We start from the raw sequence: 23,386 nt of genomic DNA, 5'->3' as shown, positions 1-23,386 counted from the left end.
GTCTCGGTCCAGCGTTCTCCAAAGGTTAATGTCTGGAACACACCGGGCACCGGACCGGAAGATACACCATAGCTATAGTAAGTTACCGTTGGATATGAAACTTTGCTTTTGTGCATTACACCTACAGTACACCTACTACCTACTACAACTACACACAAACTGTTAATTTTTAAAAAACGGTTATCAAGAGTTGATGTGCTTAAATCTCAACCTGTCCGAATCGATGGAGGAGGCCATCACGGGTGATGAGGTTGGTCCACTGGGCATAGAGGGCCTTGGTCTTGGGGTCCAATGCTGACACTGCGTTCCATGCTGGTCGTTGGCCGGTCTCTATCCAATCTTGGACCCGAGAGAGGACAGGGTCTTGGCTCTGGTCAAGCTGGAGCTGTTTGAGATCAATGGTTTCCAAACCATCGTTGTCAGCTCTCGTTTGTGCTGAGACCTGGGGCCCACTCTCGTCATCCAGGGGAATTGGATGCAGGGCTGATACCATTGGGTTCGCAGTTTCCCGGTCCTCCACACGCTGGCAGACACTGTTCAGCTCCACAAGGGCGTCGAGACAAGGCGTCTGCGTTGGTATGAAGACGGCCAGACCGGTGACGGATTTCAAAGTTGTGATCCTGTAGTGCAGGGGTCACCAACACAGTGCCCGTGGCCACCAAGTCGCCCGCAATGACCACGAGTCGCCCGCAAGCCTGTTCTAAAAATAGCAAAACTCGCAAGTGAGGTGCGTCTAAGAAGTTTTTTTCTACCGCTATTTTTTTTAATCACACCTGCATTTACATAGATTTTAAAATGTCTTAAAAATAAATAAAAATATAAATAAAGTGAAGGTGAACTCTGACCTAGTTCAAAGGTCAGTATTGTGCGCATGAAAGAACCTTTGCGCTTGTGGAGAATAAACTAGCGGGCAGTGAAGATGGTGAGTGGAGGGCAATTTTCTACCCAAAAACATGGCAAAAAGAAGACAGTAAAGTTATCATTTTCAAAGTGAATGGGAGGAAGAGTAATTTTACTGTACTTTAACAAATGCGGAAGAACAAGAAAAGTTCAACATAATGGAAGTTCAACATCAGCTACTCTGTGGTTGTCTTGTCTGGACACCACCACTAATGCAACACTGATCTGCTAAGAACATGCTGAGAAGTTCCGTGACAAATCTTTTTGCGGCTATTGAGAAATAACAAATGCCTCCATTCTCGGGGAGTATGAGCCACAGGAAGGTGAAGAACCAGTGTCTTTTGGTTCTGTGGATCTACCTGTCAGCAGCCAAATGTGGTAGGTAATATTTTCTCAAAGTAATGAAATAGACTTAAACTAAGTTCGAACAGCTCAACCTCAAACTTATCACAGCTCAAAGGTTTTTCTCCAAGGCACAAAGGTGAAAGAGAAGGCTATATCAAGCGAATGGGATAGAACCGAAAGAGAAAGCACAATAGAACCACTTAAAAAACATGTAATTATATATATATATTTATATTTTTGCAGTTATTTTATGAACAGGCTGACCTTTTTTCAATTCTTTATTTGATTCAGAAACGTGTGCATAGCAATAAATAAATTGATAAAGAATATGATTAGTGTGATATACAACCCCTTAGCAGAGGTACAATCAGACAACAACCTAACTGCAAAAAGGTGAAACTGAATGCTGTTTTATGTGATAATACAAAATTAGTTTTGCTGTTTGATGGTAAGTAAAGAATTAAAGCATGAGTACTGTTGGGCTGGCCACCATTCAGGCGTTAACTTGAACTGCTCTCGCCACATTTTTAAAAGATAACAAACATTCCCCAATCAATACTTTTAACAGACAAACTTTAACCAACTGTATCCATATGTCATTGACCAAAGAAGTGTATGTAATTGAATAAAAATCACACAAGTGCAAACAAGAAGAAAAACACAATTAAAAACAAACATGAAAAAGAAAAACACATGAAAAAGAAAAACACATGAAAAGGTTCATTCTTGAAGCACAACACAGTGCACTGAAGCAGATGTTACACAAGAACAAATTTCCCCATTCTTAGGGAGTACTTAGTAGCCATAACCTTATTTATTGGTTGTAACTATTTTAATCTTCTGTACCTGCTGCATTTTGTCTCTTTTTTTTGGATATCTTTAGTAAAGTCACTTTCTGCTGTCTTTCTTCATTGGTGAGAGATGCAGTATCTGTAAAGACAAGGGAGAGACTGAATTTGGGTCTCTTTTATGACCATTGGTTTAAACTCCTGAATGTAATGAAAAGGGAAATTAAAAAGTGAAATGAAAGTCTTTGTGGATCTATTTCTATCTCTATTTTCACCATTTATGTACTTTGAACAACAGTCTAACGCTTGATTCCAAGTTACTTTAACTCATTGGACGTCTCTTGAAGCCTTTGTGCAGAATTGGAAATGTGTGGAAAATGCACTTGTTCAGGTGGATTTTTCTGGAAGCATTCCTACCCTGCTCTCCACATCTGGACCTCTCAGAGGACTTGGCTGTTGGAGCAGACCTAAAGAATTGCATTAAGGCCACTCCACTCAGCATTTTGCCATTTAGAGCTCAGAGGGACTCCTCTGGAAATGGCAGCTCTGTGTTCAACGCTTACCATCACAATTAATTTATTAAAAAATATTATGAGCCTAAATGCCAAAGATTAACCCAAATCTGAACGTAAATTGAAATGTTAATGTTTATCTCCATGTAGGTTTTCATTCAGCCAGGTCATAGTAATCCATTAAGGTATTAAGGAATTATTTTAATTAACTAAAATTGTTGATGTGAAGTTCATTTGATCTATTTACTATTGGCTGAAGATGTGTTTGCATGAGCAACATCTTCATGAGTGAATGTCCTTAGTCCTGTGGAAGCTTTAATAAAGGAGAGGAAATTTATTTTTGAATGTTTTTACTCATATTTCTAAGTTCTTTGCTGTTCAAATCTGCCTTTTCTGTACATTTGTGCACTGACGATCCTGTAAAGAATTAACAGATTAATCTGAAGTGATCAATCATGTGAAATTAGAAAGTTTATTAGTTTCTAAATGTTTTTGAATGTTGATTCATCTCTTTTAAAAAAATCAGAACCGCTGATCCCACTGTGAGGGTCCAGAGTTTTGACTCCATTTGTTTGTGTGTTTCAGGTTCCCATTCTCTTGAGTTCTTGTCTACAGGACGTGTTCAGCCTGGATCTGGGCCCCATTTTGAACAAGTTACAGAGTCTGATGGAGTTGTGATCTCTCACTGTGACAGTGGGACACAACAAGAACACTTCAAACCCGTCCTGGAATCCCACAACTTACCTGGGACCTGCAGACCAGCATGTTATGATGTTTTTGATGCTCTCAAAGAGATTTCTAAATTCATCAATCACACACGGAGTAAGTTTGTAGCACATTTGCTTTATAACGTGTTTATTTGTTGAAGATGAACTGAACATTTTACATAAAATAATCCTTGTAGATGTTCAACGGCGGCGTGGCTGCATCACGTCAGACGAGAGGCTTGAATCTGCTTTTGACAACTGGGCAGTGAATGGAGAGGGTTTCATTCAGTTTGATGCTGGAGCTCAGAAATGGAAAGCCCTGTCTCCTTCTGCAGAAATGATTAAAGAATTGTGGAACGGCTATGAGACTCGGAACCATTTCTTTGGACAATTCATCAATGAAGAATGTCCAGAAATGATCCACCACATCAAATTAAGAGAAGCGGAAAAAAGAACAGGTGAACACACTCTCTGGTCCAAAAAAATATAACGCAAAATATAATAAAATCACAGCTTTGAATCACTTCATTAAATTGGACATAATTCAGGAATTAACCTGAACACATACAAAAGTATCTTTTCTTCCCCTGGCTGGTCCCACCCTGATCATCACCTTTTCTATCCTCCTGCAGATCTCCGTGTGTTTGCCAACCCTGTTGACAGAACCAAGGCATTGCTGAAGTGCCACGTCACCAGTACTGACAAATCAGTGCGTTCAGTGTCTGTGACTGAAGACGGGGCCCCCAAGGCAAACTGGATCACTGTAACTGGCCCGTTGCCTTCTGGGGATGGATCAGTGATCCTCATCCTGACAGCTGAGGTCCCCCTGATCCACACCAACATCTATGGCTGTGTTGTCCAAACAGAAGACAGAACCATCACTGTCATGTGGGGTGAGAACTTTACATTTACATGCTGCTGCATGATTGTTATTGAGTCATGATCCAGGCTGCACACAGGCCAGTGGGATCTTATTGTTGCTGGGGGGGTTCTGGTGTGTTGGGTACTCTGGTAAAAGTCCCTCATGAAGAAGCTCTGAAACGTTCCTGGTGATTCTCTGGTCTTTTCTGGCTGTTTCGATGCTGTTGAAACTTATTTTAGAGATTTTTCGGTCTCAACACGTTTTTTTTTCTTCCCATTTAATTGACAACATTCAACGTGCTTCACATGTTTCCAGAAAGAAACGAGCTACTACAGAGTTACAATTTGGTACAGGCAGTGGAATGCGCAGAATCACCCTCTGCCAGCAGGGGGCGCTGCAGCAGCAACTCAGCGCTCACCTTTCTATGGTTTTGGCACAGAATTATATTATTATTATTATTATTATTATATTATTATATTATTATTATTATTATTATTATTATTATTATTATTGGTTATTGAGTCAAAACAATACAGGCTAGAAATTTAACTTTGTGTTCAAGTCTCAAATGATTGAGGTGTTTTGAAACATCTGATTTGAGAAATACTGGACGAGAGCTGTGTGAAAATAACAAATGTAACTGCTTCAATAGTGTAAATGATGTCAGCTACATTTGTCAGCATCAACATTATTAGTTTACAGTCATAATTATTATTTTTATTACTGTGTTAATTAATAATGATGGATTTTCCCTTTCATTTCAGATGGAAACACACTTGATGGAAGAGAAATTCTTTACGCAACTGTTAATTGGACACTGTGGAAAATTTTGAGCATTGTTACATTTTCATGTGTTCTAATCTGCACAACAGCAGTGGTGCTCAAACGTACGTTTCACTACTTTTGTTGAAACATTTATGTCATCTATTGTTATGAACAGATCAACAAGTTTCTGAAGGCTTACACCTGACAGCATCTATTAATTGTGCTTCCATTTCATTTCACCACAGACAATAAGAAGATCAAAAGAATAATAAAAAAGAGAATTCCAGAAAGCATGACAGAAACTGAGAAAGAAAACCTAAGAATGGAAAGCATTACAAGACCCAAAGATTAATTGAAGAGGATTTTATCCACCAGCCGGGACGTCCAGCTGAGAGAGACAGAGAGACGGGGACTGTGCCATTTAATAGGCAGCACCCAGGCACAGCCCGTCACTCCACTGGGGACCTGTAAGACCCCCAGTGTCCAGGAGGGGGCACTGGGGTTGTCCCGTTGACAAAAGGAAAAGAAGAAACTTACGAAAGGGCAGCTCTCTTGACAATTGTAAATGTTTTCATTGAAATAAACTTTTGAAAACCACAATTTAACACCAGAAGATGGAGACAGTGGGACAATAAAAATCAAAGTATATCTGTGATTTTTGCCTATGTGAATAGAAAAAAAAGCCAGTGCTATGATGTTAGATCAATAAATGTGACAACTGTGTAATCATCCATTTTACAAATATGAATCTCAGTTGGAAAATCTTGTGTAAGATAAATAAAATAACTTCTAACATGTGAATTAAGAGGGCAATCATTCCACAATGAGAAAAACTCATTTCATTTCTTATAGTGGACATTCGGCAGGTTATAATCTCAGGTTCTGATCCAATAAATTAAAATAATCCCACACCAGTGTCATTCACTCATACGGAGCCATTGTTTGACCCTCCTTCATTAACGACTGTTGGCAGAAAGACTTGGGACTCAAAATCCTCCTGCTCAGTAGTTCAACCTGTTTCCATGTTGATAAGTCAGAACATCTACCAAGACAATGGGTTTGTCTGATGGTGTGTTTGAGTGACTTAACCTGTGAGCTTTGCACAGTGTACTAATATGCTGGCAATTAGCCTGAGCCACTATATGAAAACCAAATTGTTCAAATTGTCTCCCTGGAGTCCCCATCATGTGCTTTAGACCTTCCAAGTGTGTGTTTTTGTTCCTATGATGCCTGTGTGTCTGTTGACTTCAAAACAAAATCAGGTCCCCATTTCAAAACACCAGTTTTACTGTGTTGTACAGCAGAGAACTGTGTGTGCACGTTGGATACACTGTGGATGTGCATTTTAGCATTGCTATAGTGGGATTGATAATATTGCTTCCAGTCACAGCGTGTTCATGCCCCCATCAACGTGGTGATTGCCTCCCTGTAGACTGAAAACACCACTTCCTCTCACTTCCCTCCCCTCGTGCGCTGCTACACCAGCCTCTGCCACCTCTATTCTGGCCTTTTGGTAACCCTGAGAAGTTTAATGCGAAACATGGTCATAAAAAAGGTTTTCCTAAAATTCTGAAACACTGTCTCGTGCCTTTTGGTGAGCTGAAACATTGGACCATTTTTTTAAAACACCTGGTTCACCAGAACTATTCCTGGGGCAAAACTCCCCAGATTAGAGTTTTCAGCAACAACTTAATTTCATCTCCCACCTTTGCCACAATCGCCCTCTTGGGTTTTTGTTCCCTGATTGATTCCCATGTAAGATTATATTTGCCAGTTTGAACTTCTCAGATTTTAGGTCCTCCCTTTTGTTTCCTCTGCCTTCCCACTTAAAGTTTATATTCTAAACTTTGAGACTTGGTTGAACATTAACATCTGCTGGCAAAGTGCATGTTCTTTTTGACACACCCTTCACTTCCCCACCGCTGTGGATACGACACTGACCTGTTGAGAACAAGCCGAGAACTTCGATGACAAATATTCTTGCCGTCCTGGAGAATTAGCTAAAGTCTATATACTTGGGAGATTATCAGCCACAGGAACATGAGGTCTTTTGGTTTTGTGGATCTACCTGCTAGCAGCAGAATGTGGTGAGTAATATATTTTAAGGTAATGGAATAGGCTGGACCTTGTACGCTTAAAGAGCTCAACCTCAATCTTATTTATACGGCTCATTTAAAAAGATACAAAGTTGTTTCACAGGTCAAAAACTGACAAATAAATCTAAATATGGAATAGGGGAAAAACCATAGGAGAGACAACAGAAGTGTGTTAAATAAAGGTAATTATATTCCCACAGTTATTTTACAGGCACGCAAACTATTTTAAAGACTAGCCAAGAAAACTGGATCCAACCTCGATCAGCTAAAAGGGAAGGAATCAACCCTAACCATAACCCTTTAGATCTGGGTATCGTTCTGCTCTGTGTGTATCCAAAATTATTCTCTCTGTATGAGCCTTTTTAACCGTTCTCTCCCCCCATTACTGAACCTGCTCTATGCTGGCTGTAAAACAGCCGCCCTGATAAACACCTGTGGCTTTTGATGTGTGGGTAAAAGCAAATGAGCAGTGGCAACAGAGCGGGGAAACAGAGGTCAGGGGAGGCATCTTCTTTCCAATACAAAGGAGGGACAATGCATCAAGGAGAAGGGAAAAGAGCAGGAAAGAGCAGGTTATAATAACAAGGTTAAGAATTAGGCAGAGCAACTTAGACAATATGCTATACATTGTGGAGAAGCATCCATCTATGTGAGCAGTGTCATGAACTGGAGACAACAGAACATGTGCTTTTAATATGTAGGCATAATAGTGAGGAAAGGAAGATGATGATGGATGGACTGAGGAAACTGGGAATGGTGGATGTGGATGAGCTGGGTAGAGAGTTCAGGTGGGAGGAAAGAGCTTTATAAATTTCTTACGTACTGGTCTAGTAAAAAGGATGGAAGGATGGATACGCTAGATAGAGGACCAGAAGGTGGCAGCTACAATATAGATGCCAACTGCCTTTAAAACCAAAAGAAATAGTGGAACAACAACAACAACAAGATGAAGCTCGGTAGATTTGTCTGGTTCCGATCAGGACAAAAAGTAATGATGGGCAAATTAAGCTTTTGTGAATTCCCGAACCACTTGTAATGATTACTCGAAGTAATGTTTACCTGAAGTTGTAGTTCTAGCGCCCTCTCCTGGCGACCCGCGAGCCTTGCACTGCAGGGTTGGAGCCGCTATTGGTGACCGGGAGGCGCACACGTGAGCTTTGTTTTGTTAAGGAGAAAATGCTGGTAAAATATGCCATAGCTTGGGTATTCTTGTGTAACTGTGGACTCGAGGTTTTTATTGAGGTACGTTATTTTTTCCACAGTATTGGGATTTAACCAGTTTCTTTTTTGCTCACAATTTCTCCACATTTGGAGAATATTCTTCTGCAGGGTACAGTAGATGCTGGGATGCATAGAAATCTTTTGGCCCGCTTGAAAAGGTGGTGTGTAACGATGTCTGTGATTTAGCCAGTAGGCGTGGGTCCTCTGACCTGGCCAGAGGTGGGCTGCTCATGCACCGCTGCCCATCTACCGTCGCATCTGCCATAGCATTCCCAGCCCTTCTTGCATCTGAGGCGTCTCGGTCCAGCGTTCCCCAAAGGTTAATATCTGGAACACACCGGGCACCGGACCTGTCCAAAAAGTAATTTACAAATAGACAAACAGCGATTCATTTGGATGGAAGATACACCATAGCTATAGTAAGTTACTGTTGGATATGAAACTTTGCTTTTGTGCATTACACCTACAGTACACCTACTACCTACTACAACTACACACAAACTGTTAATTTTTAAAAAACGGTTATCAGGAGTTTATGTGCTTAAATCTCAACCTGTCCGAATCTTGACGAGGCGGTGTCAGTGAATCACGTGTTTGGACCCTGACGTCACCTCGATGGCGGGTATTTCCTGGTGCTGAACGAAGGCTCCGCCCACAAGGCGGGGTCCAGCTCTTATTGAACTGCGACTGTCACGCGCATAAAAAACCCCCGCGACACTCCTCTTGTTTTAGACGCGCTTTTAAGAGAATCGGTCTTTATCACAAAGAACCCTCGTCATGGTGCTTCCAGACTGTTTCAGATGAGGACAACAAGTGTTTAGCGACCTTCATTTAGGAAGATGAACATTTGTCTTCTGTTTTGGATCCTGCTCCCAGCAGCAGAATGCGGTAAGTTGAGGAAACTTTCTTTACACGCACGTTCTGAGCGCTGTGTTGCGCTTTTCTCAGGAAGAAATAGACAATCGACTTTTAAAGAACATTCAAAAACGCCCTTTGTTTTTGTTTAGCTCTGCAATAAAAACATCAATAGCGAATAATGCACCAGGAAGCTGGTGAAATACTTGAAGATATTTGGGCAGTGACACTATTCGAAACGCTAACATGGGCAACCGAACGTGGAAACTTCCGTGCTTTCGTTTCCAGTGCGTGGTGCTGTTCCTGACTGAGCCGTTAGGGGGCGCAGCAGTACTGCACACTGAGACTTCCTGTTGATAAAACCTCTGCTAAAGTACCTCTGCCCTGTGTGTGTGTGTGTGTGTGTGTGTGTGTGTGTGTGTGTGTGTGTGTGTGTGTGTGCACTTTAATATCACAGGCATATGCATGAAATAGTTGTCACTTGTTGATAAGGCATCTGTTGAAACACTGATTTAAACCTATTTCCACCATTTCACTGAAATTGTTGTCTTTATCAACATTTATTTGTCAACAAATACAGTAATTCAACACTGAAATTTACATTCAAAAATGATCAGGACCATTCAGCTGCAGCTACCTGGCTGAACTTTAAGTAAAACCTGCAAACACACCGTTACCAGCCTGCTGAAAACAAATGCATGAACAAGCTTGTCAAGATATTGTTTAGTCAGGAATCCTTTAATTCTTGCAATATTTTTTGGGTGTTAGTCAGCTCATTTTGTTGTCCTCATGTGGTTGTTGGTCTCAAACTGTCTCAAACTACCAAGAATGATCTCCCAGGTAACTGTCCAAACACAGATGTATTTTTTAGTTGTTGACTATCTGAGGATTTGCTTTGATTTTGATGCCTGCACACAGAGTACGAAGAGAGTGGAGATTAAACCTCTTTTCTTATTTGTGCCTGTTCAGGTACTGTAGTAAACCTTGTTTATATTCAGTTTATGAGGAATCTATTATGATATTTTGGGTTATTGTTGGGTCTTTTGACCTGTTTCTCATCCTGCTGCTCCATGTTTCCTTCACAGCTTGTGGAAAGAGGCTGTTTTTCATTCTGGTTGTTTGTTTTTAGTGGTGTTTTGTCCAGTTGAGTGTTTGTGAAGAGGGATTATAGTAGGGGAACGAGGAAGCAGCCCTGAGGAGTTCTGGTGATCAGGATGAGAGGAGATGAGATGTGGGTTTTTATCCTGACATGTGGTGGTCTGGCTCAGAGAGGATCAATGATGATGATCAAAGAGATATTTTAGCTTTTTTTGATACCGTCCACCAATTTGAGCAGATACGACTCACAGCTTAAGGTTTAAAATAATTAACCATAATATTAAACTGTCTACATCTTTCAATATTAATTTGACAAGACCTGAGATTGGGATCAATTATAACATGATTATTTTTGTCAGAACCGCTGATCCCACTGTGAGGGTCCAGAGTTTTGACTCCATTTGTTTGTGTGTTTCAGGTTCCCATTCTCTTGAGTTCTTGTCTACAGGACGTGTTCAGCCTGGATCTGGGCCCCATTTTGAACAAGTTACAGAGTTTGATGGAGTTGTGATCTCTCACTGTGACAGTGGGACACAACAAGAACACTTCAAACCCGTCCTGGAATCCCACAACTTACCTGGGACCTGCAGACAAGCATGTTATGATGTTTTTGATGCTCTCAAAGAGATTTCTCAATTCATCAATCACACACGGAGTAAGTTTGTAGCACATTTGCTTTGTAACACATCTAAGAGGAATTAAAACCTTTAACTAAAGAGAAAAAACAATCCTTGTAGATGTTCAGCGGCGGCGTGGCTGCATCACGTCAGACGAGAGGCTTGAATCTGCTTTTGACAACTGGGCAGTGAATGGAGAGGGTTTCATTCAGTTTGATGCTGGAGCTCAGAAATGGAAAGCCCTGTCTCCTTCTGCAGAAATGATTAAAGATTCGTGGAACGGCTATGAGGCTCGGAACCATTTCTTTGGACAATTCATCAATGAAGAATGTCCAGAAATGATCCATCAGATCAAATTAAGAGAAGTTGAGAAAAGAACAGGTGAACTTACACACACACACACACACACACACACACACACACACCACACACACACACACACACACGTGGTTCACTGTTCAAAGAGTGACAACAGACAACCCTGATCATCACCTTTTCTATCCTCCTGCAGATCTCCGTGTGTTTGCCAACCCTGTTGACAGAACCAGGGCATTGCTGAAGTGCCACGTCACCAGTACTGACAAATCAGTGCGTTCAGTGTCTCTGACTGAAGACGGGGCCCCCAAGGCAAACTGGATCACTGTAACTGGCCCGTTGCCTTCTGGGGATGGATCAGTGATCCTCATCCTGACAGCTGAGGTCCCCCTGATCCACACCAACATCTATGGCTGTGTTGTCCAAACAGAAGACAGAACCATCACTGTCATGTGGGGTGAGAACTTTACATTTACATACTGCTGCATGATTGTTATTGAGTCGTGATCCAGGCTGCACACAGGCCAGTGGGATCTTATTGTTGCTGGGGGGGTTCTGGTGTGTTGGGTACTCTGGTAAAAGTCCCTCATGAAGAAGCTCTGAAACGTTCCTGGTGATTCTCTGGTCTTTTCTGGCTGTTTCGATGCTGTTGAAACTTATTTTAGAGATTTTTCGGTCTCAACACAGTTTTTTTTCTTCCCATTTAATTAACAACATTTAACGTGCTTCACATGTTTCCAGAAAGAAAAGAGCTACTACAGAGTTACAATTTGGTACAGGCAGTGGAATGTACAGAATCACCCTCTGCCAGCAGGGGGCGCTGCAGCAACTCAGCGCTCACCTTTCTATGGTTTTGCCACAGAATTATATTATTATTATTATTATTATTATTATTATATTATTAGTGGTTATTGAGTCAAAACAATACAGGCTAGAAATTTAACTTTGTGTTCAATTTTCAAATGATTGAGGTGTTTTGAAACATCTGATCTGAGAAATACTGGACTTGAGCTGTGTGAAAATAACAAATGTAACTGCTTCAATAGTGTAAATTGTGTCAGCTACATTTGTCAGCATCAACATTATTAGTTTACAGTCATAATTATTATTTTTATTACTGTGTTTTAATTAATAATGATGGATTTTCCCTTTCATTTCAGATGGAAACACACTTGATGGAAGAGAAATTCTTTACGCTACTGTTAATTGGACATTGTTGAAAATTTTGAGCATTGTTACATTTTCATGTGTTCTAATCTGCACAACAGCAGTGGTGCTCAAACGTACGTTTCACTACTTTTGTTGAAACATTTATGTCATCTATTGTTATGAACAGATCAACAAGTTTCTGAAGGCTTACACCTGACAGCATCTATTAATTGTGCTTCCATTTCCTTTCACCACAGACAATAAGAAGAAGATCAAAAGAAGAATGAAAAAGAGAATTCCAGGAAGCATGACAGGAATGAAGAAACTAAGAAAGAAAACCTAAGAATGTCCCCTGTAATGAAACCATTACAAGACCCAAAGATTAATTGAAGAGGATTTTATCCACCAGAGATTCAAACAGAAATAACATCTATCAGACGGAATATTTTACTCCCCATATTGAAGGTGCACCTCTGCAGATTTTGGACGCTGCTCTAACCTTCACTGACTGTTGAAAGTGAAACAGATGAGGCTTCAGTGCTAACAAAATCACTAGCAAACAGCAATCTACAAACGATGGCTTGGAGGAATGTCCAGGGAAATAACAGAATAGAAGCGGAGACTGTCAGCACAGCCAGCAGCCGGGACGTCCCGCTGAGAGAGACAGAGAGACGGGGACTGTGCCATTTAATAGGCAGCACCCAGGCACAGCCCGTCACTCCACTGGGGACCTGTAAGACCCCCAGTGTCCAGGAGGGGACACTGGGGTTTGTCTGATGGTGTGTTTGAGTGACTTAACCTGTGAGCTTTGCACAGTGTACTAATATGCTGGCAATTAGCCTGAGCCACTATATGAAAACCAAATTGTTCAAATTGTCTCCCTGAAGTCCCCATCATGTGCTTTAGACCTTCCAAGTGTGTGTTTTTTGTTCCTATGATGCCTGTGTGTCTGTTGACTTCAAAACAAAATCAGGTCCCCATTTCAAAACACACAGTTTTACTGTGTTGTACAGCAGAGAACTGTGTGTGCACGTTGGATACACTGTGGATGTGCATTTTAGCATTGCTATAGTGGGATTGATAATATTGCTTCCAGTCACAGCGTGTTCATGCCCCCATCAACGTGGTGATTGCCTCCCTGTAGACTGAAAACACCACTTCCTCTCACTTCCCTCCCCTCGTGCGCTGCTACACACAGCCTCTGCCACCTCTATTCTGGCCATTTTTGGTAACCCTGAGAGTTTAATGCGAAACATGGTCATAAAAAAGGTTTTCCTAAAATTCTGAAACACTGTCTCGTGCCTTTTGGTGAGCTGAAACATTGGACCATTTTTTTTAACACACACCTGGTTCACCAGAACTATTCCTGGGACAAAACTCCCCAGATTAGGGTTTTCAGCAACAACTTAATTTCATCTCCCAACTTTGCCACAATCGCCCTCTTGGGTTTTTGTTCCCTGATTGATTCCCATGTAAGATTATATTTGCCAGTTTGAACTTCTCAGATTTTAGGTCCGCCCTTTTGTTTCCTCTGCCTTCCCACTTAAAGTTTATATTCTAAACTTTGAGACTTGGTTGAACATTAACATCTGCTGGCAAAGTGCATGTTCTTTTTGACACACCCTTCACTTCCCCACCGCTTTGGATACGACACTGACCTGTTGAGAGCAAGCCGAGAACTTCGATGACAAATATTCTTGCCGTCCTGGACAATTAGCTAAAGTCTATATACATATATAGGACACACAAACAGATGCAACTGTGTCTGCACCTTCTAGAAACTTTGAGTATAGCAAAAGAACATCAGATTACATTAGTGTATTTGCTACTGAATTTGTTGCAATTCATGTGGCAGTTCAGTGGGTTTATCAGAACAACATCCAGAAGGCAGTAACTTGTAGTGATTCAGTATCAGCATTAACAAGCATCAAAACAGGAGCATCAAAAGCTCATCAAAATTTAGTAATCAATATAATCAGAGAGTGGAGGAAATGTGCAGGGAAGGGGCTTTGTGTTGTGTTTCTGTGGACCCCAGCTCACATGGGGATCTTGAGGAATGAAAGGGCAGAGAGGTTGGCAAAGGAAGCAGAGAAGAGGAGCAGTGTTGACAGAGAAATTAAATGATCAAAGTCAGAAGGCAAGAGTGTTGTGTGGGTAAAAGCAAATGAGCAGTGGCAACAGAGCGGGGAAACAGAGGTCAAGGGGAGGCATCTTCTTTCCAATACAAAGGAGGGACAATGCATCAAGGAGAAGGGAAAAGAGCAGGAAAGAGCAGGTTATAATAACAAGGTTAAGAATTAGGCAGAGCAACTTAGACAATATGCTATACATTGTGGAGAAGCATCCATCTATGTGAGCAGTGTCATGAACTGGAGACAACAGAACATGTGCTTTAATATGTAGGCATAATAGTGAGGAAAGGAAGGTGATGATGGATGGACTGAGGAAACTGGGAATGGTGGATGTGGATGAGCTGGGTAGAGAGTTCAGGTGGGAGGAAAGAGCTTTATTAATTTCTTACGTACTGGTCTAGTAAAAAGGATGGAAGGATGGATACGCTAGATAGAGGACCAGAAGGTGGCAGCTACAATATAGATGCCAACTGCCTTTAAAACCAAAAGAAATAGAACAACAACACCAACAACAAGATAAGCTCGGTAGATTTGTCTGGTTCCGATAAGGACAAAAAGTAATGATGGGCAAATTAAGCTTTTGTGAATTCCCGAACCACTTGTAATGATTACTCGAAGTAATGTTTACCTGAAGTTGTAGTTCTAAGCGCCCTCTCCTGGCGACCCGCGAGCCTTGCACTGCAGGGTTGGAGCCGCTATTGGTGACCGGGAGGCGCACACGTGAGCTTTGTTTTGTTGAGAAAATGCTGGTAAAATATGCCATAGCTTGGGTATTCTTGGATAATTGTGGACTCGAGGTTTTTTTATTGAGGTACGTTATTTTTTCCACAATATTGGGATTTAACCAGTTTCTTTTTTGCTCACAATTTCTCCACATTTGGAGAATATTCTTCTGCAGGGTACAGTAGATGCTGGCATGGCGGGGTGGAGAGAGGTGGAACGGTTGACGACAACGCCACCTGGGGAATTTCACCCCAGGAATTAACTGGAGAACAGGCACGCGCAGATAAGGTTCTATACCAGAGGCAGAGACAGGATTGAGGGTTAGGCGCTACAATTTTATTAAATCCAATACTCAACAAAAAATAACTCGTTCTGTACAAAAGTCAAACAAAGGGGGTGGACAGCGCTGGGGCCCCACCGGCAGGTAAAACTCAATTAGGGGAGATAAACAAACTACAAACACCCGTGCTACTGCAAACAAAACTACACACGAGGGGTGATGAAAACGCCCTCCACCAGGGTTGGGTCCCCGCCGTGGCCCGCAGCACCTGTCCACAAAGAAGAGGACAATTAAATTTACAATGATAAACAATCAGACGCGACGAGCGCACGCGCACACACACAGGCAAATAAATGGTGACCAGGTCGTCTAAAAGAACAACGTCAACCAAGACACAAAAAGCAACAAAACCTAAAAAAGTAAATATAAATTGATACAATTTACACACTGTTAGAGTCTAAAATTTAGGCAAAAGCTCCGTGGTCGTCTCGGCGGCACCACCACGTCTCAGCGCCGTTTCTCCGAGCAAAGGGGAGCGAGGGGAGAGAGAGAGAGAATCCCGAACCAAAGGACCGAGCCAAAGCAGCAGTGGGTCCAGTACGCGAGGTAGTCCGTGCCGACTGTGTTTGGTGGCGCCCCCACTCCGTGAGGGGTTCCCGCTGGGGCAACGCGACCCACTGACGCCAGCCGGCAGCCAACTGCAGCAAGAACAGCCCCATTAACATTTATCAACCGAGTGGGGGAGTCAGTGACGCGCATTGCTGCGCCTTACCTGCCCAGGGCAAACTAGCGCGCGTGGCCTCACGGCAAAGCGCTCTAGGCGGGAGGAAGCACCAACCTTCTTGGCGCTGCCAGACAGCTCGCGCTGTGAAACAGTTTCTGTTGGTCGAACCGCCCAGATAAGCCGCAACCCCGCCGTACCGTCGAAGGGGGAAACAACTGAAGTCAGCTGGAGGCAGTGCCTTATATAAACCTTTTCCCCACCCACCAATTAAGGCACTACCTCCATATGGCACCTGTTCGGAGCGCAGGCCACGCCCTGCCACACATGGAACCAACCAGGAAGAGATCTCAAGTCTGGGACCACTTTGAAATGGTGCCGCCGAACAAGGTAAGTGTTACAAACGTATTTTTCAACTCTTATTCACACAGTAACAAATAATAAACCACACACACATCTCATTTTTAATTTGCAGGTGAAGTGTTTGCTTTGTTCCCGACATATAATAATAACACGTCATCAATGATGAGGCATTACCGAGGCAAACATGAGAATGAAGCTGGTGGTGCTGCTGTGATGACGTTTCCACCAGGTGAGTGGGTGCTGTTCCAGGCAATATTAAGAGTAACTTTTAAACTTTACTGCGCAGGTTTGGGTGTATAGAATTAGTTAATGAACTAAATTAATCTTGTTCTGCTAACTTCCATATTTTATGTAGCAGGAAGCAGGAGCTTGATGAAGCTCTAGTGGATTTCATAGTGAAAGATTCCCAGCCTTTCACTGTGGTGTCTGATCCTGGCTTCCGTGCTCTGGTGGCTAAACTGGATCCCACATGCACCCTTCCATCAAGGCAGACAGTTAAAGCCATGGTGGAGAGGAGGGATGTGGAAGAAAAGGAGAAGGCCAAGGCAGCCCTGCAGAATGTTGACAGTGTCAGCTTGAGCGCAGATATGTGGACCTCCATCAACATGGATGCGTATCTCGCTGTCACCTGTCATGCTATTCATGCAGGTGAACTCTCCCCACCACCCTGGTGGGAGTTCGGCCTTTTCCTATCAGTCACACAGCAGAGAACATCGCTGGAACTGCTCGAGAGCTTTTAAGGCAGGGGTGGGGGGGTGCACATATAAAATATAAAAATCTTATTGCGTTGCGGGCCGGAACTCAAACAAAATGGCAAAAGACCTTGGCATAAACCTCAATAGAATTATGAATGATAAACTCAGTGGGATAGAAACCACAAGCATCTTCTCTTTATCGTCATTACTTGACCCAAGATTTAAAACACTCGGATTCCAAAGCCCTTCAAATGCCGAGTCAGCTGTGCACCGGTTAAAATCGGAGTGTGCGGCATTGTTGCAGAATGCACCCACCCAAGAGGACCCGCCATCCACTTGAACAGCACAGCCAGAACCAGCTGCTTCTTCCCAAGGTACAAAAATGATAGAATTTGGATCAATAGATTTATTTGCATTGATTCATGTACAGACTAAACTTTATGTAATGTTTTATTTTGAGTCATTGATCCGTGGAAGCTGTTGGACAGGGATGCTGAAGAAGCAAGAGCGTCCAGGAATGCCACCGCTGATGCCATAGTGGAGGTGCAGCGTTATCTGTCAGCCCCTCCACTTGAACGATCACAGGACCCTCTGGTGTACTGGACGACAAACAAAGCCCTGTACCCAAACCTGTACCACCTGGCAAACCAGTACCTCGCAACACCAGCATCCTCTGTGCCCTGCGAGAGGGTGTTTTCTAAAGCCGGGGAAATGGTTTCAAAAAAGAGAAACCGCCTCAAACCCTCGACTGTGGAGAAACTGTTGTTTTTAAATAAAAATGCATAAGCACACCAGTTCACCCAAGCACCTTAGGCCCATACCCCCATCTGTTCCTAAAATATATAGAAAAATAATATTATAATAATACAACATCAAAAGTGCACAAACAGCAAAACTCAAAGTGCACGCTTGCTGGGTCATCAACCTTTTACATGGCTGCAGTACCACCAATGCGCCAGCAGATGGCGCCCGCGTTCGAAATGATTGAAGCTTCGAGTAATGAACCAATTTTCAACACAATGGTCCAAAAGGGTTCAAAGCCTCATGAAACCTCATTTGGACATCACTACTTAAATGTGCAGGGAAGGCAGGGAAGGCAGGGAAGGCAGGGAAGGCAGGGAAGGCAGGGAAGACAAGGGAAGACAAGACAGGCCAACAACGCAATACTCCACAAAGCACCACAACCCTCCGGCCCTGATGGGCAGGCGCTCCCTCCTTAAGTAGGTGGCCAGATGTTAATTGCCCATAGGTGCGCCTGCCTGCAGCGCAAACTGAGCTCCTCACGCCCCCTGGAGGGAAGACCAGGCACAACCCTGGACCCCAACAACTGTGTCCAGAAATGATCCGTCAGATCAAATTAAGAGAAGTTGAGAAAAGAACAGGTGAACACACACACACACACACACACACCACACACACACACACACACACACACACACACACACACACACACGGGGTAACAGAGAGAGAGAATAACAACAGCAGCTTGTAAAGCCAAATGAAGTCAATCTTACAACAAAATTTGCTTTAGAGACAGAGAACATGAAATCCAAACTGCAGAGCTCTTTTAGATCACCCCTCCTGTAGTGCTCCACTGTGCCTCTATGCACGATAGTCTGGAGTATTACACAGTGTCACCTACAGTTCCCATCATCCATATGTTGTTTATAGTAACACGTCTATAATATATGAAATATGATTATTACAATTATAAATATTACAATACTTTCCATGTAAAGTAAAGTAGACCCATATACATTGTTTTGGTTTTATTGTTATTTTATTCAACTTTTGTTATTTTGTTTGTTTCAATGCAGATGGAAAAACACTTGGTGGAAGACACATCCTCCATGCAAGTGTTGACCGGACATTTTTGAAAGTTTTCACCTCTGTTTTGCTTCCAGTTTTCTTTTTCACATGCATAACATCACTGTTGCTCAAAGGTAAGTCTCACTATTTTTGTTGTAGCCTTAAAATGAGTCCAAAACAGTTTTGTTGCTAAAATAGCAATAAAACACCATCGCTGTCTGTCAAGAATACAAGAAGAAAGAGCACGTCCCACGAGACCAAGACACAAATTATGTTGCTAGAAATTGATCATTTTAAATCCGGTTATCAGGAGTTTATGTGCTAAAATTCCAAACTGTCCGAAGGCGGTGTCAGTGAATCACGTGTTTGGACCCAGAGGTCACCTCTCTGGGGGGTATTTGATTGGTGCTGAACGGAGGCTCCGCCCACAAGGCGCTCTTTTTGAATTACCGTACGACTTTCTCCCTCATTCAAATTCCCGCACCACTCGTCTAGTTTGAGACCCGCTTTTAAGAGAATCGGTCTTTATCACAAAGAACCCTCGTCATGGTGCTTCCAGACTGTTTCAGATGAGGACAACAAGTGTTTAGCGACCTTCATTTAGGAAGATGAACATTTGTCTTCTGTTTTGGATCCTGCTCCCAGCAGCAGAATGCGGTAAGTTGAGGAAACTTTCTTTACACGCACGTTCTGAGCGCTGTGTTGCGCTTTTCTCAGGTAGAAATAGACAAACAATCAATCAGCTCTCTGTGTAGATGCTCTTCTCCCACATTTGGTCTTGTTCCTCTCAGATGTCCCCCAAAGACTCACACCATAAAAACCTATTAAAGATAATAAAAAGAGAGTACAATAAGAAATAAAATAGAATACATTAAAAATATAATATAAATATAAAACTATTGTTGCGTTTGCAAAGTAAAGGCAATACAACTTAGATTACCATTGACACACAATCGTGTGTGCCTTTTATTGAAGCCACAACAAGTAGTAGAAAAAATAAAATTAGAGCGGGAAAAACACGCACCCCCACCCCTCAACTCCAACGGTCCGTGAAAGGGGCCGTGCCAATTACCCGACTTAGTTGTCGGCAAATAGCGCGAGCGAATGAGGAACTCATACATAGCAAAATGCTCAACAGGACTATGGCAATGGAACAGATATGAACAATGATGGTGAATTATGATATACAAGTGACCGCTACACTATTAAAAAAAACCTCCCTTTGTTTTTGTTTAGCTCTGCAATAAAAACATCAATAGCGAATAATGCACCAGGAAGCTGGTGAAATACTTGAAGATATTTGGGCAGTGACACTATTCTAAACGCTAACATGGGCAACCGAACGTGGAAACTTCAGTGCTTTCGTTTCCAGTGCGTGGTGCTGTTCCTGACTGAGCCGTTAGGGGGCGCAGCAGTAGTGCACACTGAGACTTCCGGTTGATGCAACCTCTGCTAAAGTACCTCTGCCCTGTGTGTGTGTGTGTGTGCTTTAATATGTATTTAATATTTTAATATCAAAAGCATATGCATGAAAGTTGCAGGTAACTGTCCAAACACAGATGTATTTTTTAGTTGTTGACTATCTGAGGATTTGCTTTGATTTTGATGCCTGCACACAGAGTACGAAGAGAGTGGAGATTAAACCTCTTTTCTTATTTGTGCCTGTTCAGGTGCTGTAGTAAACCTTGTTTATATTCAGTTTATGAGGAATCTATTATGATATTGTGGTTTTGTTGGGTCTTTTGACCTGTTTCTCATCCTGCTGCTCCATGTTTCCTTCACAGCTTGTGGAAAGAGGCTGTTTTTCATTCTGGTTGTTTGTTTTTAGTGGTGTTTTGTCCAGTTGAGTGTTTGTGAAGAGGGATTATAGTAGGGGAACGAGGAAGCAGCCCTGAGGAGTTCTGGTGACCAGGATGAGAGGAGATGAGATGTGGGTTTTTATCCTGACATGTGGTGGTCTGGCTCAAAGAGGATCAATGATGATGATCAAAGAGATATTTTTGCTTTTTTTGATACCGTCCACCAATTTGAGCAGATACGACTCACAGCTTAAGGTTTAAAATAATTAACCATAATATTAAACTGTCTACATCTTTCAATATTAATTTGACAAGACCTGAGATTGGGATCAATTTATAACATGATTATTTTTGTCAGAACCGCTGATCCCACTGTGAGGGTCCAGAGTTTTGACTCCATTTGTTTGTGTGTTCAGGTTCCCATTCTCTTGAGTTCTTGTCTACAGGACGTGTTCAGCCTGGATCTCGGCCCCATTTTGAACAAGTTACAGAGTTTGATGGAGTTGTGATCTCTCACTGTGACAGTGGGACACAACAAGAACACTTCAAACCCGTCCTGGAATCCCACAACTTACCTGGGACCTGCAGACCAGCATGTTATGATGTTTTTGATGCTCTCAAAGAGATTTCTAAATTCATCAATCACACACGGAGTAAGTTTGTAGCACATTTGCTTTGTAATTAGGAATTAAAACCTTTAACTAAAGAGAAAAAACAATCCTTGTAGATGTTCAGCGGCGGCGTGGCTGCATCACGTCAGACGAGAGGCTTGAATCTGCTTTTGACAACTGGGCAGTGAATGGAGAGGGTTTCATTCAGTTTGATGCTGGAGCTCAGAAATGGAAAGCCCTGTCTCCTTCTGCAGAAATGATTAAAGATTCGTGGAACGGCTATGAGGCTCGGAACCATTTGTTTGGACAATTCATCAGGAGATACTGTCTAGAAATGATCCACCAGATCAAATTAAGAGAAATAGAAAAAAGAACAGGTGAACACACTCTCTGGTCCTAAAATAGCAGCCTGGTGTTGGTTATGAGCTAAAACTATGTTGAGAGGAAGAGTGAGCTGCTCATCACTGCTGGTTCCCTGTTCAAAGAGTGACAACAGACAACCCTGATCATCACCTTTTCTATCCTCCTGCAGATCTCCGTGTGTTTGCCAACCCTGTTAACAGAACCAGGGCATTGCTGAAGTGCCACGTCACCAGTACTGACAAATCAGTGCGTTCAGTGTCTCTGACTGAAGACGGGGCCCCCAAGGCAAACTGGATCACTGTAACTGGCCCGTTGCCTTCTGGGGATGGATCAGTGATCCTCATCCTGACAGCTGAGGTCCCCCTGATCCACACCAACATCTATGGCTGTGTTGTCCAAACAGAAGACAGAAACATCACTGTCATGTGGGGTGAGAACTTTACATTTACATGCTGCTGCATGATTGTTATTGAGTCGTGATCCAGGCTGAAATTTTAACGTTGTGTTCAAGTCTCAGTTAGTTTAGGTTTGTTAAAAATCTGATGTGAGAAATACTTGAGCGCTGGGAAAATAAGAAATATAACTGTTTAAACACTGTGAATAGTGTCCGCTACATTTGTCAGCATCAACATTATTAGTTTATTATTGTAATTATTACTTTTATTACAATGTTTTTAGTAACAATGCTATTTTTTCTTTGGTTCCAGATGGAAACACACTTGATGGAAGAGAAATTCTTTCCACAAGTGTCAGTTGGACACAAATTTTGAGCTGCGTTCTGTTTTTATGTGTTCTTTTTCTAATCTGCACAACAGCACTGGTGCTCAAATGTACCAGTAAGTATCACTACAGTAAATGTAACATTTAAGTCAGTCTGTCAGCTGCTGATTTAGTATTGTTGAAATATTTTAACAATAACATTTTTGTGGACAAATCATTGAGTTTCTAATGAGATCTACCTCTCAGCACATATTAATTCATCCTCCATTTAATTACAACAAAGTCAAGAATAATAAGAGGATTTTGTAAAGTGAAGGAGCAGCACAGGCATAAATGGTCTATTTTTCTGGCTGCTTAAGCTTTGAACTATTTATTTTCTTCCACAGATGATTTAACAGACTTACAAAAAGCACTAGAAATAAAAACGTGTCTAGGCTCTTAACAGGAGTGTCGTGATGTAAATATACAGTGGTTATGTTGGACAACTACTCTACACCCCAATACACGCGACACATTATTATCACCAACAAATGTTAGTCCCCATTTGAGCTGCATTGAATTGAATGGAACAGATTATTGTCTGTTAGCCTAACTTAATTGGTGTGTGTGTGAGGAACTGTAACATGAATGAGTTCATGCATACCATAGTTTCAGGGAGGAAGATCACTTTTCCATGATTTTTTTTACTAAGACTCCTAAATTGTGTTGAATGAACTCATTAACTGGAATGACCAGAGTGTCATCTTTTGAACCAGCCAGGCACTCTGGGTGCTAAAGCTCTGAACTATAAATCACCCCTGGAAGAAATGAAAACACACTTCAGAAGCACCTTGAAGAATATTTAAGAGGATGATTGCATCAACAGAAAATGTTCTCTATTTGTTCTTTTTTTTCTAATAAATGTCTGCTTTCTAATATTGTATATTTTTATATCCTGTAT

The 23,386-nt window shown here is 42.0% G+C and overlaps 3 protein-coding genes across 7 annotated transcripts in view; 2 read left to right on the top strand and 1 right to left on the bottom strand.

Moving 5' to 3' along the window:
• Window positions 1-493, bottom strand: part of LOC130515271 (ran GTPase-activating protein 1-like) — a 6,420-nt gene extending 5,927 nt beyond the window's left edge. Inside the window, 1 exon segment of the mRNA XM_057015434.1 lies at window positions 212-493. Coding sequence (XP_056871414.1) covers window positions 212-493 — 282 coding nt within the window.
• Window positions 494-1,033: 540 nt separating this feature from the next.
• LOC130515161 (zinc-alpha-2-glycoprotein-like) lies at window positions 1,034-12,977 on the top strand. 5 transcript variants are annotated; one of them, XM_057015251.1, is made up of 7 exons: window positions 1,034-1,278; window positions 3,131-3,367; window positions 3,450-3,710; window positions 3,885-4,145; window positions 4,879-5,001; window positions 5,125-5,195; window positions 12,570-12,977. In XM_057015251.1, the coding sequence occupies exons 1-7, from the start codon at window positions 1,188-1,190 to the stop codon at window positions 12,618-12,620; spliced, it is 1,095 nt and encodes a 364-aa protein (XP_056871231.1). In that variant the 5' UTR covers window positions 1,034-1,187; the 3' UTR covers window positions 12,621-12,977. The 5 variants fall into 5 exon arrangements, with proteins under 5 accessions (XP_056871231.1, XP_056871234.1, XP_056871232.1 ...); XM_057015254.1 differs by lacking the exon at window positions 5,125-5,195 and having other exon boundaries at window positions 12,488-12,977; XM_057015252.1 differs by lacking the exon at window positions 12,570-12,977 and having other exon boundaries at window positions 5,125-5,680.
• A 6,441-nt stretch (window positions 12,978-19,418) lies between these two features.
• Window positions 19,419-22,697, top strand: LOC130515162 (RLA class II histocompatibility antigen, DP beta chain-like). The gene is made up of 5 exons (XM_057015256.1): window positions 19,419-19,610; window positions 21,169-21,405; window positions 21,480-21,740; window positions 21,896-22,156; window positions 22,434-22,697. The coding sequence occupies exons 1-5, from the start codon at window positions 19,562-19,564 to the stop codon at window positions 22,592-22,594; spliced, it is 969 nt and encodes a 322-aa protein (XP_056871236.1). The 5' UTR covers window positions 19,419-19,561; the 3' UTR covers window positions 22,595-22,697.
• Window positions 22,698-23,386: the final 689 nt, after the last annotated feature.

The sequence above is a fragment of the Takifugu flavidus genome, chromosome 18, assembly GCF_003711565.1.
Source record: "Takifugu flavidus isolate HTHZ2018 chromosome 18, ASM371156v2, whole genome shotgun sequence".
Taxonomy (NCBI): Eukaryota; Metazoa; Chordata; class Actinopteri; order Tetraodontiformes; family Tetraodontidae; genus Takifugu; species Takifugu flavidus.
The sequence above is the reverse complement of the archived record's forward strand: the minus strand, read 5'-3'. Positions and strand labels throughout refer to the sequence as shown.

Coding starts and splice junctions, on each gene's coding strand:
- LOC130515161 (XM_057015251.1), top strand. CDS start 1,188: ATGCCTCCATTCTCGGGGAGTATGAGCCACAGGAAGGTGAAGAACCAG. Junction 1,279..3,130: donor CCTGTCAGCAGCCAAATGTG/GTAGGTAATATT, acceptor TGTGTGTTTCAG/GTTCCCATTCTCTTGAGTTC. Junction 3,368..3,449: donor ATTCATCAATCACACACGGA/GTAAGTTTGTAG, acceptor TAATCCTTGTAG/ATGTTCAACGGCGGCGTGGC.
- LOC130515162 (XM_057015256.1), top strand. CDS start 19,562: ATGAACATTTGTCTTCTGTTTTGGATCCTGCTCCCAGCAGCAGAATGC. Junction 21,406..21,479: donor ATTCATCAATCACACACGGA/GTAAGTTTGTAG, acceptor CAATCCTTGTAG/ATGTTCAGCGGCGGCGTGGC. Junction 21,741..21,895: donor AGAAATAGAAAAAAGAACAG/GTGAACACACTC, acceptor ATCCTCCTGCAG/ATCTCCGTGTGTTTGCCAAC.